Below are 21,253 nucleotides of genomic sequence, written 5' to 3'. Positions count from 1 at the left end.
AAACATCCCAGTGTGGTTTTAAGTTTTTATTAAAGTCTAAATAGCTTTAATAATAAAGTCTTAGTGCGGTTTTAAGCTATTATTAAAGCTTGGATGGCTTAAAACCGCACTAAGACTTTTGGAGTATCCTGTATGGTGACAAGAGCATTTTAAATATATATATATATATATATATATATATATATATATATATATATAATATATATATATATATATATATATATATATATATACATATATAACCACGGAATTAAGATTATAAAAAGGAGTTTGGAGAGGACACTTGTGGCAAATTTAACCACTGGAGAACTTTGGGACCCCGAACAGCTGAAATACCTGGGCCGCCTTCACACAAGGGAATAAATAGTTCCTTCTATGTAATCCCTCCTGGATAACTAAACACACGCAAGACTGGTTTTCTACAACTGGGTCATAAAGAAACACAAGCAGAAGTCAGCTCTCTCTGCAAACTTTGCAATTTCCCATGGAAACAACAGGGCGCGAAAATGGGGAGTTTCCTCCCAAGGAGCATTGGCTAGAATTTCATTTATCAAAAAAGAAAAAAAAAGTTGGATGCCCTAGGGGAAAAGTTGGGGATTTCTTCATGGGACACCCTGCAGACAGAATAAGAAGTCAATCAATTTTTTAAAAAGTTAAAATGTAAGGTTCCTTTAGAAGATAACCTATCTGGGAACCTAGAAATCTTTCTTAACATTCCGAAAACCCAGGGCAACAGGGGTTGCTCAATGAATAATGATGAAGTTGAATAAGCAATAGAAAGGCTTGTTTAGTGACTCGGTTCCTTGCATAGTTCAGACTCGGGAATCCCGAGTTACTAAAAGGGAAGGATTACAGGATGAATTGCGGAGTTCACAGGGAAAATTCCCATCTGCTGTTGACTTTTCCCAAGTCCTTTCCTACCTTTCTCTAAGGCCCCCTCCTTCTGACCCTAAAACCCTGCCATTCCCCTTCCAGTTTTAATCCCCTAAAGTCTTCCCAGTCCCCATGCTTATCTCTCTGGGAGTTTTTAAAACATCAACAACCACCACCCCCGGAAAACCCAAGCTGGCTTTCCCCACGGTCGCTACGCAGAGGGAGCTCCAGCGGCGGACCCGCGTGCGCATGCTCTGTCGCCGCCGGGGTGGGTTTCCAGCGTGAGCCGCGGGATCTCCTACTACGAGGGCGGCGCTCCACTGGGAGGCGGGGGGTAGGGGGGGAACTCGCTCTCCTCTGCCGATGGAACGGGAAGGGGGGGAACAGCCACCGAGAGAGGGGGTGGAGAGAAAAGCGAGGAGAGGGAGGGGAGGCGGCGGCGGCCGCGGCGGGGATCTCGCGAGGGTTAGAGTTTTGGCGAGAGTTTGTGGAAGATGGCGCCTGTTGTGACAGGGTAAGTCTGGGGACTCAGAGCTGGGGGGGTGGGGGAGAGGCAAAGTTGCCCGCAGCTCCCGACTTGCTGAGGGGCGGCGGGGGCTGGGGCTCGGGGCCGGGGCGGCGTCCTTCGTGCGGAGCGGAGCCCCCGGTGCGTGTCTGTGTCCGTGTGCGTGTGTGCGTGCGGGGCTGCGCTCTTCCCCAGGACTGTTGCTCCAGCTCCCGTGTGTGTGTGTGTGTGTGTGTGTGTGTGTGTGTGTGTGTGTGTGTGTGTGTTGTGTGCGCGCGCGCGCGCGCGCGTGTGCGTGGGAGCCAGTGTGAATGTGGGCGCAAGCCGACCGACACCTGCCCCTTGCCAGGGCTGCTGGACCACAGAGGCCCCCCCTTGGCCCGAGCTGTCCCCCTTTCGTGCACTCCGGGGCCGGGCGTGGGGGGGTGAATGTGTGTGCACGCGTGGGGCGTGGGGTCGTCCCCTTCGCGGGAGGCTCGGAAGCCGTCCCCGCGCAGCTTTGTCTCCTGGCCCGGCCGCCCTCTGCCGCCTCTGCTCTTGCGCTCCGGGTCCCGGGCGCTTTGTCTAACCCTGATTTCCTCCATCTCTCCCCATCCCCGGCTCTTTGTCTCGCCGCCTCGAGCGCTTTGTCTGACCCGTGGCGCCCCGCGTCCCTGCCTCCCCTGATGCCGCTTCTTCACGCCCCCCTGGTCCCTTTGTGCTGCCCTCTCCTACCCCTCCACCGTAGCCCCTGCCTTGGTACCGTACCTTTGTCTGTCTTCTCCTCCCTGCCTGCTAAGCTTTCCATTTGTCCCGATCTCCGGATGACTTCTTCTCTACCCCCGGGGCTTTGTCTCCCTATCGAGTGATTTACTCTCTCTGTCTGTGTTTCCCTCCTCCCTCTTTTCTCTTCCACCGTTTGATTTACCCACCACTGTCCGGGGAGCTTGTCTCTTCCGTTTCAGCCCCAGGGACTTCATCTAGTGCTTATATGTGGAGACCCCCCACGGTTTGATGTTGTGTTTCTCGGTCTCTGGAGGATGCCACAGAGACATTTGAGTTTCCTCTCTAGTACCTTCTTCCCTCCACACTCCCTTCTCCCGGGATTACATTGTCTCCGATCCTAGTACTCTGTCTCCTCGGGCTAGGTGGTTGTTTTGCTTGGAAATAGTGGCCGGGGTAGTGGGGGTGTTAAGAGTCTGGTCTTGGTGATTATTGTCCCTGCTTTCCTCTCTGGGTTTCTGCCAGCAGGACATGGGCAGCTGTTTGCATGTTTGCATCTCTCTCTCTCTCTCTCTCCTCTCTCTCTCTCTCTCTCTCTTCTCTCTCTCTCTCTCTCTCTCTCTCTCTCTCTCCCTCTCTCCCTCTCTCCCTCCCTCCCTCTCTCCCTCTCTCTCTCTGTCTCTCTCTGTCTCTCTCTCTCTCTCTGTCTCTCTCTCTCTCTCTCTCTCTCTCTCTCTCTCTCTGTCTCTCTCTCTCTCTCTCTCTCTCTCTCTCTCTCTCTCTCTCTCTCTCTCTCTCTCTCTCTCTCTCTCTCTCTCTCTCTCTCTCTCTCTCCTCCTCTCCCCCCCCTTAACCCCCCGGTTACCTGGGGTGGGTGGGTGGATATTATGGGAGATCTGGAGACAGAGAAGCAAGATATTTTTCTGTTGGTGCCTGAGTAGCTTCAGATCTTCGCCATTGGATATTCAGTCTTTGTGTTACTGGGATTGGAGAGGTTCTTGAATGTAAACGTTGGGAGTTTCAGGGTGACATTTTTACATTTGCTGGACTTATCAGCTGTATATTTTAAGGGAAAAAGGGAAATAATGATGGGGAATTGACATAATAGGTTTGTGCAGTTTTTTCTTGCTTAAACTTTAAATAACTGAAAATCATGTACATTTGCTGCCAGGTACTGTCTAAACCAAAACCTCTGCAGCTTTGACTCTGGTGAGAAAGGCAAGTACTCAGTGTACACGAATTTCAGGTTCTGAAGAAAACTTGTAGGTTAATCGAATGGCAGTGTGTAATTATCACAAAGTTACTTTAAACAGCAAGATTTTTTACTCCAGTTAATCAGTTAGTTATAATACTGGGGATTTAGGTTGTTTTCAAAGTTGTACTGTTATGATATTTCTTAAAAGATTGGCTGAAAGATGGAATGCCTTCTACTAGTTGTAACATAAAGATATTTGTAGATTGATCAGTAAGCACAACATAATTACCAAGCTAAGAGCATTGACCTGGATTTGATGATTGTTTTGCTGTATCTAGGATTAGTTAACTGGTTTTGGAAGATAGATTAAATACTATTTCATTATGGAAATCTAGTGCTTATTATTTTCTAATTTTTCTAATTTGTAGAAATTGTGTATGTCAGTTTGATAGCTTTAAGGGATCAGGAATGTATAATTACTGGAGTAACACATGACATTGTTTATTTAAAATTAGCTGTTATTTGTAATGATTGTAGTGACATTTTTTAATTAGTGGAGAAATTATTTTTTTTCATCAGTTTAATACATTTCATGGAATTTTATAAGAATTTAAAGTAGTTTGGGTTCCATTAACAAAATGAATAACCCAATGAAAATGTAGATCTCATCTTCTGTTGTAAATTAATCATTGAGAGATTAGCTTACAGTTTTTTTCTACCTAAAATTAAGAAATAAAATACTCATATTTGTGATAATATATATAAATTTAGGATATTTTCAGTAATGTCTAAAGTGTGTGATGAAGTGGTACATCAGTATTCAGTTTTTCTATTTTCAAGTTCAGTGCCATTTTTCACAAGTGTACTGCTGTATCTTGGTGCAGAACCTTGTTTCCACTTTAAGAACAACTCAAAGAAGGAAAGAGTGCTTCTACAGTAAATGGAAAATGTGTTAGAATGTAGGCAGCAATTTTGGTTGGAAAACTTAAGACATACATCTAGGAAATGAGATATTTAAAAATTAAGGCTTCAAATAAAATATGCTATTTTATGCAGAATTGATTTTATAAGTAATTCGATAAATTACCAAGTATAGTTTTAAGAAAAAGGTCAGGTGTCACTTAAAGAAGTTTTAGACATCCATAGTTACTCAGTTTTTGAGTAATTAGGTTCTTAGCTGTCATTTCCTTATAACAGTATATTGCTGTTACTATAGTGAAAATATTTTTTTGTTTTGTTTTTCAAGTTAAGTGGATGAAATAAAGATTATAAAAGGAGTTTGTACAGGAAAGCACTTGCGTTGAATTCAACCATTCCTCAGGCAGCTATCTGAGGGAAATGGCTTGTTTGAAAATCTCTGTTTACATATCACTTTTTTAGCATAGTCATTGCACATAATTGTGCTTAATAAATGTTAGAATTACTATTTTTCCTTTCCTTATTTATAAGGGTCAGATAACTTTTAAAAGTTCTTTGATTTGAGTGCTTTTCCATTCTTACTACTGAATTTCATATTCTCTCAACTAGGGGCAGCATTTTCCCAGGGAATGACTGAAAGTTGTTCTTGGCATATGACTTTGTAATTCTGTCCAAGTTACTTTACCCCCTCTGGGTTAGTTTTTCAGTTATGTGGTAAAAAATGGGAATTATAATACTCACCACCTATCTGTAAAGGATGATTGTTGTGTATTACTGTTTACATGATGTCTTCTCAGTTGAAACATGTGTTTGAATCATTACTGTAGCTGAATATGGAATATGGTTAAATTTCATAAGGAATGCCAGATTATAAACTCTTAAGTTTCATGGAAGTTTTAATGGTAAGAAAAGAATGAATAAGTTTAAATGGGTTTTTAAATTTGATCTACAAAGCAGATGCTTAAGGTTTGCTGTAAAACAGGGCAAACAAAGGAATTAATGTGTTGGTATTATTTGGGATTGGGGCAGAGGATGAAAAACTACCACAGAGTATGAAATAAAACAAAGCTATATTGTAAGTTACGGAATTATCTTTAAAGATATACTTTGCACCATAAGATTATCTTGAGAACATAAACTATTAAGATTGCACATTTTTAGGATCTTATTTCTATTTTGGAAGTATTTCCCAAGTCTGAAATCATTCAATAAATTAATTACCCATATTTTCTTGAGTTACTTGTTCTAAAGAATATTCCTAACAGTAATCATGGAGATGATTTCAGATTTAAAGAAAGTGAGACCAATTCCCTGGCTATATGATATACTGGAACTTTGATAGAATGTAATTCACATGGAGTGGAATTCATTATAAGGTTCTATTGGTTCTCACGAAAGGGGATTTAGTTACTGAGGTACCAAAAGAACATTGTCATAGGTGGTTTTACTCATGGTGTTTCTAAAATATAGCTCCTGAGAATAGTATTATGGTAAGTGTCTAATGTTCTTTCTTTTATTTTTAGCAAATCTGTTAAATTATATTGTTTTATATGCAACTAAGGTGTTTGATACTTGTATATTTTCTATTTGGCTGATTTGTATCTGAGTGGTTGTCAGTGTTAAATGTCCTCCTGTCTCAAGGTCTCCCCCTCCCCTCTTGCCTCCCCTCGCCTGTTACCCACTCCCGTTACCCCCTCCCCTCCATGCTAAATATTCTTCAGCCTTCCCTTCTCTCTCTCTTTTTTTTTTTTAATTAAGGCTATTGGGGTTAAGCGACTTGCCCAGGGTCACACAGCCTTCCCTTCTAAGACTACCTGACTTCTACTCTGTATTTATCTTGTATATACTAATTTATGTGTATATTTTCTCCCTCATTTGAATGTAAGCTCCTTGGGGGCAGGAAGTGCTTTTGCTTCTCTTTGTATTCTCAGCACTTAGCCCCTGGCCTGATGTGTAGTAAGCACTTAAATACCTGTCAATTCAGTTGATGAGAGTATGCTATGAAACAGGCTTGTTGTTCTGTTCTTGGGGTCAGTGTTATAACTTGACACTGTGTTAAATGTTTATTGGGAAAAACCAACACCCCCCCTTAGACGGGGTACAAGATGGGGGGCAAGATTGTTATATTTCAATTTATAGTTGATTGGTTGTATTATAGAGCAGCAACAATGTATTTAGTGTATTTCTCAGTAACTCTTAGCATACATGCTTTGGCTTGTTAAGCAGTCTGATTTGGTATATTAATCTCTAGTGAATGCTTGACTATTGCCACTAATATCCTGGAGTCACCACCGTATGTTGTGTCTCACTTTTTTTTCTTCCATCATGACCTTTGCTTGAGTAGTAATAATGATGATGGTAGTAGTAATAATAATAATGAATAACGTCCATCCTATTATTCCCTCACAATTTACAAAACCCTTTACTCACAGTAAGTCTGTGTGAGATAGGTAACACAAGTACTGTTATTCCTATTTTATAGGTGCTCTGAATGCCAAGCTGGTACCATACAGGGTGCATTCTAGGTATGTAACCTGCCAGTGCTTTTGAATGCCCTTCAGGTCTGGCACCCCGTGAAAACAATATTGCTTTTTGTCTCATTAGTTGTTGTGCACTACAAGATAATTCATGGCATAAATGAGCTAATATCCGGAGTAGAGACATCAGGGGAACGGATTCAGTTTATAGGCTTTTCAATTTGGAGCTTTTGAAGGGAGATGATTTAGTCCAAGCCCTTCATTGAACAAAACTGACCTTTAAGTTTTCGGTCAGGAGACTGGAGCCCAGAGAAATTCTCAACAGGCATTTATCCAGCACCTACTATGGACCAGGTACTGTGCCTGAGTGCTTGGGATATAAAGAAGAGCAAAGGACATACCTCAAGGAATTAACAGCCCAATGGTGAAGATAACATGCCAGCAACTAGGAACAATCAATATCAGTTGGAGGTTACGTTAGAGGAAAAGGACTAACATTAAAGGGGACTGGGGACTTAACGAAAGGTGGGGATTTTAGGTAGTTTGAGAAGCTAGATGGGAGAGAGTGCTGGGGTTGGAGTTAGGAAAACCTACGTTCAGATGTGGTCTCAGACACTTAACTAGTGTTGTGACCTTGGGCAAATTACTTAACCCTGTTTGCCTCTGTTTCCTCGTCTGTAAAATGAGCTGGTGAAGAAATGGTAAACCATTCCAGTATCTTTGCCAACAAAAGCCCAGATGGACTCAACGAGGATTTAGAGACATGATTGAAATGACTGAACAACGAAAAGAAGGGAGTCAGGGGAAGCCAGGAGGAAGATAATTCCTAGTGTGAGGGACAGTCAGTGAAAATGAATTCACTTGGGAACTGGAGTAGGGAGATTGGAGGGTTTTGTGGGAGGAACAGGAAAAGGCCAGTGTCACTAGATTTGTAAAGTATGGGGAAAGGAATGATGTGCTAGAAGACTGGAATGGTAGGAAGGGGCCAGGTTATGAAGTACTTTAAAAACCAAACAAGATTTTTTTTATATTTGATCCTAGAGGGTGACAGGAAGCCACTGAAGTTTACTGAATAGAAAGGGTGTGTGTGACATGGTTAAACCTGCTCTTTAAGAAGATCACTTTGCTAGGTGAGTAGATGGGAGTGGGGAAGAGACTTGGTATAGGAGTATCAGCAGGAAAGCTATTGCAGTAGTCCAGGCATGAGGTGATAAGGGCTCATACTAGGGTGCGTGCAGAGCCAGTGAAGATATACCAGAATTGCCACAAAGGTATAATTAGCAGGACTTAGTAACAGTAAATTGGATAGGGGGTTGGGGAAGTGAAACAGAGGAAGATCAATAATTTTCTCACAGATAAGCAAATTTGGAATTTGAACCCCGGGCCTGTAACTTCAAGTCTAGTGCTTTTTCCACTATACCACACTGGCACCCTTTATGGTTAATAGTGGTCATTTTGAATGTAAATCTTAGTGTAGATTGATTTGACTTAATTGATATGACAAAGTTGACCTGTCAGTTTTTCAGTCTAATGTGCTGTGAAGACTATTTGACACAGTAATAGTATTACATAATAGTATTGCAGATTATAAAGTGATCTTTATATTCAGTTCAGCATTGAATAAACATCTATTCTCTGCATGGTACTAGAGACACAAAGACAAATGGACAGTCTCTTACGTTCTACTGGGGGATATCGTGTGGACATAGAGAAGTAAATGCAGTAATTTTAGGTAGAGCTGTAAGAAACTGAAGGTTGATTAAGAAGCTGGTAATTGAGCCTGAACCTTGAAGGAAGATAAGGAATTCATTAAAGACAAAGGTTGAGTGAGTTCATTCAAAGCCTGGGAAATGGCATGCTCAGAAGTGAGAGATGGTATATGGAGTTAGGGGAAGAGGCGTAGGGTACTCAGCCATTCAGCAAAGCTGGAAGGAGAATAATGTGAAATGTACCGGGAAAGGTAGGTTGGAAACATTGTTGATTGGCTTAAAAGCCAGACTGAACCTTGTGAGTATGTCAGATCTCTGCTTCAAAAAGATTATTTTGTCATCTGTGTGAGGATGGAGCTGAGGAGAAAGAGATTAGGAAACAAGGAGATTAATTAGGTAGCTGTTGCAGTAGTCTACAGGAGAGATGAGAAACTGAACTAGAGTGGTAGCTGTGTGAATGGAAAGGAGACAGTGTTGAGAGTTGTTGTGAAGGTAGGCTGGACGGGACTTGGCAACTGATTGGGTGTGGGGGGTGAAGGATAGGGAAGAGTCAAAAATGAATCTGACATCATGAATCTAGGTGAATTTATGGTGGTAGTGCCCTCACCAGAATTAGGAAAATCTGGGGAGCGATATTGATGGGGGAAAAGGTGATTGGTTTCATTTTGGACTTGTTGAGTTTGAGATGCCTTCGAACCATTTAAGTGGAGACATCTAGCAGACACTTGGTGATGTAGAATTGGTGTTGGGGATGAAAAGGTTAAGACAGGCAATAATGTCTTTTAATATATTTAAGGGGCTGAATCTTTGCTCTAACAATGCTGAATCTGTTGAGTATAAGGTAGAATTCTTTAGTACCTCAAAAGATTTCATTGGTGTGGTACAACTAATTTCATTCCCTCAATGTCCAACCTCATAGTTGATGTGGTAAGACCTTGCTAGAGCTTGCCATTCCCCTAGTTGTAAGGCTCTGCTTCTTGATGAGGTATCAGACTAGATATTAGAAGAGACAAGGAAGAGATACATTAGAAAGTAAAAATTGCCAGGTTCTCTCTAATCCTAGATAGAGATTAGAATGAATATGCAAATTTTCCCTACTTTATTGGCAACCAGGCTTAAGTTAGTTCAAGGATGGAGACGTATTTGAGGAAGGTGATACTAATTTGATGATAAACAGCCATGGCAATAGATTTTCAAAATAACTTTTAATTAGTTTTATTAGCCAGGGGAAATGTTAGCTGGTTTGTAATAATTTTATTAACAAAAGTTAGGATCTCCTATATTTATCAACGACAAAAGATCCCACATAACCTGGCATTGAGTACCTATAGCTTAAAAAATGTGGTGCCACTGCTGTAGATAATTTTTTTAGTTATAATAGTTAAAAATCTTCTTTTCAGCCTACCTTAATTTGTTTGAAAATCTCAAATCTATTAGCTAATGCTTATTTTGTAACTGTAATAAAATACCTTAATACTATTTTTCCTACATTGGAGAACTGCAGACCTACTATGGACTCTGTACTGTGTAAATAATTATTTCACTTTTATTTGGTTCAGTAAACTTGACTTTCAAAAATTCACATGTGAGGGAAGCTGCTTTTGCATAAAATGAAAAATAGAACCATGTAAAAACCCCTAAACTCATTTACTTGGCTAAAAATGGGTGGTAGTTAGAGTAGTCTCAGGCTTATGAATGAGTGGTTTAAGAGAAGTATGGAGTGATATATTGATTCTCTGATGGCTCATCTTTTTTCATGATGGAGTAAATCCAGAATACATATAAAAGGAAGGTGATGTCATCCACCTGGTGGCATTTAACTTAGAAATACTTGAGTATTCCTCCATGAGGTGCTATACATATACATATATACCTACATATAATATTAGTTTTATAGAGATTGTCAGTAAACTAGTGTTCTGGATGAGGTTAAAGACTGTTTATACTGCATTCTGGTTATAACTCTGCCAGAGAACTATGACTTTTTTGGACTCAATTTGTTAAAGGAACATGGAGTACTTTGGTAGAGTAGAAAGGCCAGCCAGTGAGAGAAAATGGGAAAAGTATAATGGAACTATGATGATTTATCCTGGAGAATGTGTCTCAGGGAAAAATCATCATTGGTCTTCCAAGAGTGTGAAGATTTATTAGTGGGATAGCTAACAGTTCTTCTCTCTTCAACTCCAGAGTAGACTATGATGTATGTATAATCAGATGGATTTATATGGCTGTATTGGTTCAAATGTAAGGTACACTTCCTATTCCTTTCTTTCTCGAATTTGACTTGCATAAAACTTGATTGTGGCCATTAGTCACTTTTAAAGCATATTTTAAAAATACATCCTCACATGCCATCATGGTATATTGAATAGAGAGCTGGTCTCTGAGTTAGGTGACTTGAGTTCATATTCCATTGCCACCAATATGCACTTGGCTACATGACCCTAGGAAAGTCACTTAGACTCCCAGGGCTCCTAAGATTTTTTGTTACAGAGAATATACCTTGGTAATGGGAGATTCCTCACTGGGAGTTTCCTGTGCCAGCAAAATCATGAGTGTAGTCAAAAGTATGTGTGTGTGTTTGTGTGTTTTCTTTCAAAGAGATCTCATTTTGTGGTGTGGCCTGTATTTTGGAGTATCCTATACTTGGACCAATATGGTAGATATGAGGGAGTATTTTTCTGATGCTTGGTGAAATCTAGATGGAAGTATATTCCACTAAAGTGTGGATATGAACTCTTTCTTTTCTGGCAGAGGATTAAAAAGAAGTAAGTAATGCTTAACTACCTGGGATGCAGAGTTCTAGATTTAGAGCTGAAAGAAAACTTAGACCGTGGCTTTCTAACCTTTTTTTGTGTCATGACTCTTTTGGCAGTCTGGTGAAGCCCCATTGACGCTTTCTCAGAACTTTTTTTTAATGCCTAAAATAAAATGCATAGGATTACAAAGGAAACCAGTTATGTTGAAATAGAGTCACACGTATGTGTGTGTGTGTGTGTGTGTGTGTGTGTGTGTGTGTGTGTGTGTGTGTGTGTGTATTTTGTCAGTCATTTCAGTTGTGTCTGTCTCTTTGTGACCCCATTTTGGGTTTTCTTGGCAAAGCTACCGGAGTGGTTTGCTATTTCCTTCCCCAGCTCATTTTGCAGATGAAGAACTAAGGCAGCCACAGTTAATTGACTTGATTTGCCCAGGGTCACACAGCTAGTAAGTGTGTGAGGACAGAATTGAACTCAAAAAGATGAGTCTCCTTGACTTTAGGCCTACCACTCTATCTCATGCGTAACCTAATTTCCTGTATGCGTGCAGACCCCCCCCCACACCCCCACACACCTACACACCTTGGTTTTTGTTTTTTTTTTAAGTTTGCAGACCTAAGATTTAGAACTCCTTGAGGTTCTAGTCCTTTTCTTTCCATTTTTTTAATAGGTAAGGCAACTGAGGCCCTGAAAGTGACTTGCCTGATCAACACAGTTAAATATGTAACTGCCATGGTTTTAAACTCATTCACTCTGACCTTAAATCTAGTGCTCTACAAATGGAATATCAACAAAAGGCGTCTGACTGAAACATTTTTTACCCTAGCAGTATGACATTTTACAGAATTTCATCTTTTTTCAGGAATATTGTTTTTTACTCTTACAAATTTTGCTTTAAAAAGTACAACATTTTAATTGGAAAATAGGATGGCAGAAACTAGGCATAGACCAACATCTTACACCCTATATCAAGATAAAGTCAAAATGGGTACATGATTTAGATATAAAGACTGATACTATAAGCAAACTAGGAGAGCAATGAATAGTTATCAGATCTATGGAGAAAGGAAGAATTTATGACCAAACAAGAGCTAGAGAACATTAGGAAATGCAAAATGGATGACTTTGATTACATTAAATTGAAAAGTTTTTGGACAGACAAAGCCAATGCAACCAAAATTAGAAGGGAAGCAGAAATCTGGGAAACAATTTTTACAGCCACTCTGATAAAGACTTTATTTCTAAAATATATGGAGAACTGAGTCGAATTTATAAGAATACAGATAATTTCCTCAAATGACAAATGGTCAAAGGATATGAATAGGCAGTTTTCAAGAGGAAGAAATTAAAGCTATCTATAGGCATGTGAAAAATGCTCTAAATCACTGTTGATTAGAGAAATGCAAATCAAAACAACTCTGAGGTACCACATCACATGTATCAAATTGGCTAACATGACAACAGGAAAATGACAAATGTTGGAGAAGGTGTGGGAAAATTAGAACATTAATGTATTGTTGGTGAAGTTGTGAACTGATCCAACCATTTTGGAGAGCAATTTGGAACTATGCCCAAAGGGCTATAAAATTGTGCATACCCTTTGACCCAGCAGTAGCACTACTAGGTCTGTATCCCAAAGAGATCATAAAAACAGGAAAAGGACCCACATATACAAGAATATTTGTAGCAGCTTTTTGTGTGGTGGCAAAGAATTGGAAATTGAGGAGGTGCCCATCAATTGGGGAATGGCTGAGCAAGTTGTGGTATATGAAGGTAATGGAATACTATTGTGCTATAAGAAATGATGAGCAGGCACACTTAAGAAAAACCTAGAAAGACTCGTATGGATTGATGCTGAATGAAGTGAGCAGAACCAGGAGAACATTGTACACAATAACAGCCACATTGTGCTATGATTACTTTGATAGACTTAGTGCTTCTCAGCAATGCAAAAATCTGACAACTCCAAAAGACTTACGATGGAAAATGCTATCCACCTCCAGAGAAAGAACTTAGGATTCTGAATGCAGATGGAAGCATACTATTTGTTCTCCTTTTCTTTTGTTTCATTTCTTCTTTCTCGTGGGTCTTCCCATTAGTTCTGATTCTGCTATACATCATGACTAATGTGAAAATATGCTGAATATGAATGTATTAAGTAGAGCCTATATCAGATTACATGCCATCTTGGGGAGGGGGAAGAAGGAGAGAGAGAAAATTTAAAACTCAATCTTGTGGAAGTGAATGTTGAAAAATAAAAATAAATTAGTAAAAAAAAGTACTATATTTTCCAGTATGTCTTTTAACATTCAAAGAGTATTAGGAACTTCAGAGTACACTTAGCACTTGGGCCTATTTTGCTTGAAGAGTCTGATGGCTAGCTAATAACTGCTAGGAATAAAGCTCGGTCTTCTAATACTGGTTCCAGTGTTCTTTCCGTAGTATCATTCAAGTCTTTATATTGTTTGGTTTTCAAGTTGATTTTTAAGGAACAAAAATCTACAACATTCCCATTATTGTGACTGATGTCACAGTGTTGGCTCCAGGCACCAAAACTTGGTTAGTAGCACACTTTCATTGTTGCTTAACAGCTTTTCCCAGCATATAATAAACCTTAGATACTTTATAAATTTACAGAGCAGTTGGTGGTTTTTATTATTATAGTGATAACAAAGAACCTGCAGACTATCTGCCCACTTGCTTTATGCCTCATTGTTGACTGTTTCATGCTCATTGTTGGTCCTTTGAGTACCAGGCCATGCTGGGAATGAGATTGAATGTGTGCTAGTTAACCTGGCTTCTGATCTCATTTTTGCTGCTAGTTAGCAGTATTACTTTGGAAATCATTTAATCTTTTTGGGCTTCAGTTTTCTAGTTGATAAAAGGATCAGGTTGGATTAGGTGGCTTCATACATTTCTTTTAGCCTTCATTTCTATCACCTCCCCCCCTCTCTTATCCCCTTCCCCTTCTATTTTCCTGTAGGGCAGGATAGATACCCCATTGCCTGTAAATCTTATTTTCCAGTTGCATGTAAAAACAATTTTTAACATTTGTTTTTAAAGCTTTGGGTTCTAAATTCTCTCTTCCTCCCTCCCCACCCACCCTCATTGAGATGGCAAGCAACTCGATATATACATGGGTAGTCATGCAAAACGCTTCCATAGCGGTCATGTTGTGAAAAACTAACTATATTTCCCTTCATCCTATCCTGGCCCTGTTTATTCTATTCTCTCTTTTGACCCTGTCCCTCCTCAGAAGTGTTTGCTTCAGATTACCCCCTCACCCAGTCTGCTCTCCTTTCTATCATCCCCCCACTCTCATCTCCTTTCTCCCTATTTTTCTGTAGGGTAAGATAGATTTCCATACCTAGTTGAGTGTGTGTTATTTCCTTCTTAAGCCAAATTTGATGAGAATAAGATTCACTCATTCCCTGTCACCTTCTCCCACTTCCCCTCCATTGTAAAAGCTTTTTCTTGTCTGTTTTATGTGAGATACTTTACTCCATTCTACTTCTCTCTTTCTCCTTCTTCCATTATATCCTCTCACCCCTTAATTTTATTTTTTAGATATCACCCCTTCATCTTCAACTCATCCTGTGCCCTTTAGATATCTGTGTATCTATGTATCTATCTATCTATCTACCTACATATATATTTTTTCCTTCCAACTATCCTAATACTGACAAAGGTCTCATGAGTTACAAATATCATCTTTCCATCTAGGAATGTAAACAGTTCAATTTTAATAAGTCCCTTAAGATTTCTCTTTTCTGTTTATCTTTTCATGCTTCTCTTGAGTATTGTATTTGAAAGTCACATTTTCTCTTTAGCTCTGGTCTTTTCATCAAGAATGCTTGAAAGTCCTCTATTTCACTGAATGTCCATTTTTTCCCCTGAAGGATTATATTCTTTTGCTGGGTAGGTGATTGTTGGCTGTAATTCTATCTCCTTTGTCCTCGGGAATATCATTCCAAGCCCTCTAGTCTCTTAATGTAGAAGCTGCTAAATCTTGTGTTATCCCAATTGTGTTTCCACAATACTTGAATTGTTTCTTTCTGGCTGCTGGCAATATTGTCTCCTTGACCTGGGAACTCTGGAATTTGGCTACGATATTCCTAGGGGTTTTCCTTTGGGGATCAGATCTCTTTCAAGAGATGATCTGGTGGATTCTTTCCATTTCTATTTTACCCTCAGGTTCTAGAATATCAGGGCAGTTTTCCTTGATAATTTTTTGAAAGATGATGTCTAGGCTCTTTTTTTGATCATGGCTTTCAGATAGTCGAATAATTTTTAAATTCTGTCTCCTGAATCTATTTTCCAGGTTAGTTGTTTTTCCAGTGAGATATTTCACATTGTCTTCTATTTTTTCCTATTCTTTTGGTTTTGTTTTACAATGTCTTGATTTCTCATAAAGTCATTAGCTTCCGTTTGCTGCATTCTGATTTTTAAGGAATTACTTTCTTCAGTGAGCTTTTGGACTTTCTTGTCCATTTGGCCAGTTCTGCTTTTGAAGGCATTCTTCTCCTCATTGGCTTTTTGAACCTCTTTTGCCGTTTGGGTTGGTCTATTTTTTAAGGTGTTATTTTCTTCAGTAGTTTTTTGGGTCACCTTTAGCAAACTGTTGATCAGCTTTTCATGATTTTCTTGTATCATTCTCATTTCTCTTCCCAGTTTTTCCTCTACTCCTCTTACTTGCTCTCAGAATCCTTTTTGAGCTCTTCCATGGCCTGGGATTGATTGATATTTTTTCCTTGGAGGCTTTTTTTTTTTTAAGGCACTGGGGTTAAGTGACTTACCCACGGTCACACAGCTAGTAAATGTCAAGTGTTTGGTCTCAGGCTGGATTTGAACTCAGGTCCTCCTGCCTTCAGGGCCGGTGCTCTATCCACTGCGCCACCTAGCTGCCCTTCTTGGAGGCTTTGGATGTAGGAGCTTTGACTTTGTTCTCTTCTTCTTGTATGTTTTGATCTTCTTTTTCACCAAAGAAAGATTCTGTGGTGTGACTTTTTGTGGTGAGTTGCTCTTGTTCCCAGCCAATTAGTTGACTTTTAAACTCTTTGTTAAGGTAGGGGTCTGCTTCCAGTGTGGAGAATGTACTGTTCCAAGCTTTGGGCAATCTCCCTCTGATCAGCCATTCAATTGCCCCTCAGTCTATGGGTTGGGAGCTCCAGAAGCATCCTCTGCCCTGGGGCTGCGCTGATACTGAGCTTCTCTCTCACTATGGTCACAGACTTTCCTACTAACCTTCTAAGTTGTCTTTAGCATTTGTTGGTTGAGAGGTCTGGAACTCACTACAGCTGCCCTTGAGTCCCTTGAGGCCTGCTCCTTGCCTGTGTGCCCACACTGAACTGTGCTCCTCTTACAGCCCAGTGCGATAGACCTTTCCAAACAACTGTCCAGGTTGTCTTGAGCTGGAAATTTGTTTCATTCTGTCTTTTTGTAGGTTCTGCTGCTGTAGAATTTGTTTATAGCCATTTTTTACAGGTATTTGGAGGGGTTTGGGGGAGATCTCAAGCAAGTCACTGCTTTGACTCTGCCATCTTGGCTCCGCCCCAATAATAGACTTTTAGGAAACAATTTTAAAAGGGCATATTTTGTAATAATTAGCGATTGGATTTTGTTTTGTTTATCAGAGTAATAGATACTTTTTTATGTAAAATGAGGTGATGATTCACTCATTTTAGTTCTTTTGTAGATTGTGTCTTAAATAGAGGTCATAAATGACAGTTGTACTGTGAATTGGATAGATTTAAATACATTCAAATACATTAAGATTTGTTTGAATACATCTGGTAGTCTAGCTTTTTAGGAATGATTTTATATTTGGTTCTTTAACATTGGGAACTATTCCGAGTTTTAATTTGTTCCTATAATTATGTAAAAGAAATGTACTTTGTACTGTCTCTTAGAAGTATGGTTCATTATCTTAACAAGTATCATGTTGTATATTAATGTTTTGTGTGTTGTTTTTCTGGGATTTTAGAATTCTACATAAGGTTAAGATCTACTTAAGATTAAGATAAATTTTAAAATTTTATTTTAAAGAAATTCACTTTCCAAAAATGAATAGATTTTAAACTGAAAGGTTTCTATAAAAATATGGTTTGTGATAGAAATTTTCTCTATTGCAAAATTCCTGTTTACATAGCATTTTTATGACAACTTTGTGAACTATAGGTATTGTAAATATTAATAATAACCTCATTTTGCAGATGAAGAAATTTAACTTTGTAAAGTTAAGTGATTTGTTCAAGGTCACCCAAGTGTCAGAATTGGGATTGAAATTCAGACTTCTCTTGACTCCAAGATCTCCATCACAACATATTTTTTCTGAGTTTATCTCAGCATTTCAGAATAAAATTGGATTTGCAGCTATTGGATATCTTGAATTGGATGTGCCTTATTGCATCTTAAACTCAATAGGTTCCAAATTCAACTTGTTATCTTTCTTTTTCTTACTGTCCGGGATACCATCCTTTTCTCAGTTGCCAGGCTTGCAACCTCTCTCATACTTCTTACCACCTCCTCCCTCCCTTTCCCATATCCAGTCTGTTGTCAAGGCCTGTTAAATTTACCTCTGTAACATCTCTAGTATATACCCCTTTCTCACCTTTGACGTTGGCACTCTGACACTAGATTAATTTGGACATAGAACGTTTTGGGATCTGAAATACATTGATGGACCTCATAAGTGTTCCTCTAAGGGTCATTCTATATGGATTTGATTAGGTCACTATATAAATTTGTTTTAATATTACTTCACTTTAATTCTGAGACATCAAAAAGGGAAATAGAGTGAGCATTACTCTTTTTTTTTTCAAGAGTAGGACATTTATTGATTGCTTGTTGAGTACAAGTTAATGCATAGATTCTCCCTCTTTTTTCCCTAGTTGATTCTGTTTTTTATTGTACCTTTATTGAGTGATACTGATAATAATGATAGCTAGCATTTATATTGCACTTTAAAGCTGGCAAAATGCTTTATAGAAATGATCGCATTTGATTTTCTTTTTTTTAATATAAATTTATTTCTTTTTAGTTTTCAGCATTCACTTCCACAAGTTTTTTGAGTTCCAAATTTTCACCCCATCTCACCCCTCCCCCCACCCCAAGATGGCATGCATTCTGAATATCCTTTCCCCTAGTCTGTCCTCTCTTCTATCTCCCCCCCCCTTTTATCACCTTCTCCTTTTTTCCTGTAGGGCAGGATAGATTTCTGTACCCCATTTGCTGTATTTTACTTCCCAGTAGCATGTGAAAACATTTTTTTAAACATATGTTTTTAAAACTTTACGTTTCAGATTTTCTCTCTTCCCTCCCTCCCTACCCACCCTCATTGAAAAGGCAAGCGACTCAATATAGGTTGTACATGTGCAGTTATGCAAAACACTTCCATAGTAGACATGTTGTGAAAAACTAACTCTATTTCCCTTAATCCTATCCTGCCCTCCCATTTATTCTATTCTTTCTTTTGACCCTGTCCCTCCTCAGAAGTATTTACTTCTGATTACACCCTTTCCCAATCTGCCCTCCTCTCTATCATCCCCCTGCTCTCTTGTCCCCTTCTCCCCCTATTTTCCTGTAGGGTAAGACAGATTTCCATACCCAATTGAATGTGTATATTATTCCCTCCTTAAGCCAAATCCTATGAGAATAAGATTCACTCATTCCCTCTCACCTTCCCCTTTCCCCTCCACTGTAAGAGACTTTTCTTTTCTGTTTTTTTTTGTGAGATAATTTACCCATTCTACCTCTCCCTTTCTTTCTCCGAGTATAATCCTCCTCATCCCTTAATTTTATTCTCCAGATATGACCCCTTAATCTTCAACTCACCCTGTGCCTTCTATCTATCTATCTATCTATCTATCTATATCTATACATACATAATAATTTTTTCCTCCAACTACCCTAATACTGACAAAGGTCTCATGAGTTATAAATATCATCTTTCCATGCAGGAATGTAAACAGTTCAATCTTAATAAGTCTCTTATGATTTCTCTTTCCTGTTTACCTCTTCATGTTCCACTTGAGTCCTGTATTTGAAAGTCAAATTTTCTATTCAGCTCTGGTCTTTTCATCAGGAATGCTTGAAAGTCCTCTATTTCACTGAATGACCATTTTTTCCCCTGAAGGATTATACTCAGTTTTGCTGGGTAGGTGATTCTTGGTTGTAATCCTATCTCCTTTGCCCTCTGGAATATTATATTCCATGCCCTGCGGTCCTTTAATGTAGAAGCTGCTAAATCTTGTGTTATCCTGATTGTGTTTCCACAGTACTTGAATTGTTTCCTTCTGGCAGCTTGTAATATTTTCTCCTTGACCTGGGAACTCTGGAATTTGGCTACAATATTCCTAGGAGTTTTCCTTTGGGGATCTCTTTCAGGAGGAGATCTGTGGATTCTTTCAATTTCTATTTTGCCCTCTGGTTCTAATATATCAGGGCAGTTTTCCTTGATAATTTCTTGAAAGATGATGTCTAGGCTCTTTTTTTGATCATGGCTTTCAGATAGTCCAATAATTTTTAAATTCTCTCTCCTGGATCTATTTTCCAGGTCAGTTGTTTTTCCAATGAGATATTTCACATTGTTTTCTAATTTTTCATTCTTTTGGATTTGTTTTACAGTGTCTTGATTTCTCATAAAGTCACTAGCTTCCAATTGCTCTATTCTAATTTTTAAGGAAGTATTTTCTTCAGTAATCTTTTGGACTTCCTTTTCCATTTGGCCAATTTTTCTTTTTAGGGCATTTTTCTCCTCATTGGCTTTTTGGACCTCTTTTGCCATTTGGGTTAGGCTATTTTTTAAGGTGTTATTTTCTTCAGTATTTTTTTGGGTCTCCTTTAGCAAGCTGTTGACTTGTTTTTATGATTTTCTTGCATCACTCTCATTTCTCTTCCCAGTTTTTCCTCTACTTCCCTTACTTGCTTCTCAAAATCCCTTTTGAGCTCTTCCAAGGCCTGGGACTGATTCATATTTTTCTTGGAGGCTTTGGATGTAGGAGCTTTGACTTTGTTGTCTTCTTCTGGTTGTATATTTTGATCTTCTTTTTCACCAAAGTAAGATAATATAGTCTGACTCTTTTTGTGCTGCTTGCTCATGATCCTGGCCAATTACTTGAGTTTTAAACTCTTTGTTAAGGTACGAGTCTGCTTCCAGTGTGGAGAATGTACTGTCCCAAGCTTCAGGGGTTTGTACAGCTGTTTTCAGAGATACTTGTAGGGAACTGTGAATTTTCAGTTCTTCCAAGGTGGTATGATAAGGGGCGAGGTGTTTACTCCTTTCCTGGCCTGTGACTACAAGTATTCCTTTCTGTTTTGTAACTGTGAGGAGGGGTTTCTCTGCACAGCCACTACAAGCTCCACCATGCTAGTGCTTTTCCTCACCCCAGCACCGCAGCCCAGAACTGTGACCCAGATCCAAGCATGGGCAAAGCAAGAGATTCCTGCCTCAGCACTGGCAAAGAGATCCCTGCAATCCCTCTCTGATCAGCCACTGGATTCCCCTTAGTCTGTGGGCTGGAAGCTTGGGAAGCACCCCCCACCCCCCCCCCTGCACTCTTGGGGAATGGAGCTGACACCCCACCTTCCTTTCTCAGCACCGACAGAAACAGACTTTTCCCACTGACCTTCTAAGTTGTCTTTGGCATCCGTGGATTGAGGAGTCTGGAAACCTCCACAGCTGCCCACAATTCAGTCCTCCGAGGCCTGCTCCAGGTTTGCTGCGGCCTGCCCGCCCACGCTGAGCTCCACTCCCAGCCCTGAGCAATACACCTTTCTCATCAACTGTCCAGGTGGTCTTGGGCTGGAAATTTGTTTCATTCTGTCTTTTTGTGGGTTCTGCTGCTTCAGAATTTGTTTAGAGCCATTTTTTATAAGTATTTGGAGGGGTTTGGGGGAGAACTCATGCAAGTCACTGCTCTCACTCTGCCATCTTGACTCCACCCCTCGAGTGAGCATTACTCTTAAAGATACTTGCAAATGGAATATTTCCAAAGCTGCATATATGGGTTCTGTCAACATATTTTAATTGGAAAGTGTTCCTTGCACATGGTTGTGGTTTAACAAGTGCTTGTTATGTTGAAAAAAGGGGATACCAGGGAAATTTTGGTACAAAGCAG

The 21,253-nt window shown here is 39.6% G+C and overlaps 1 protein-coding gene across 6 annotated transcripts in view; it reads left to right on the top strand.

The window, feature by feature from the left end:
* Window positions 1-21,253, top strand: part of RBPJ (recombination signal binding protein for immunoglobulin kappa J region) — a 242,390-nt gene that overhangs the window by 117,430 nt on the left and 103,707 nt on the right. For 2 of the 6 annotated variants that reach the window (XM_020992301.2, XM_020992288.2), the window contains exons 1-3: window positions 1,358-1,387; window positions 6,676-6,718; window positions 7,712-7,800. The exons of 1 other annotated variant lie outside the window; for it this stretch is intronic. Coding sequence is in view for 1 of the 5 variants with exons in the window: in XM_020992283.2 (XP_020847942.1) it covers window positions 1,368-1,387 (20 nt within the window). In the remaining 4 variants the exon portion in view is untranslated. Of the gene's footprint in view, window positions 1-1,286; window positions 1,388-6,675; window positions 6,719-7,711; window positions 7,801-21,253 lie in introns of those variants that run through there. 3 more of the 6 variants (XM_020992292.2, XM_020992283.2, XM_078148714.1) reach the window with 3 other exon arrangements.

Source organism: Phascolarctos cinereus, unplaced genomic scaffold, assembly GCF_003287225.1.
Source record: "Phascolarctos cinereus isolate Bilbo 61053 unplaced genomic scaffold, phaCin_HiC Scaffold_9;HRSCAF=440, whole genome shotgun sequence".
In the NCBI taxonomy this organism is placed as follows: domain Eukaryota; kingdom Metazoa; phylum Chordata; class Mammalia; order Diprotodontia; family Phascolarctidae; genus Phascolarctos; species Phascolarctos cinereus.
The sequence above is the reverse complement of the archived record's forward strand: the minus strand, read 5'-3'. Positions and strand labels throughout refer to the sequence as shown.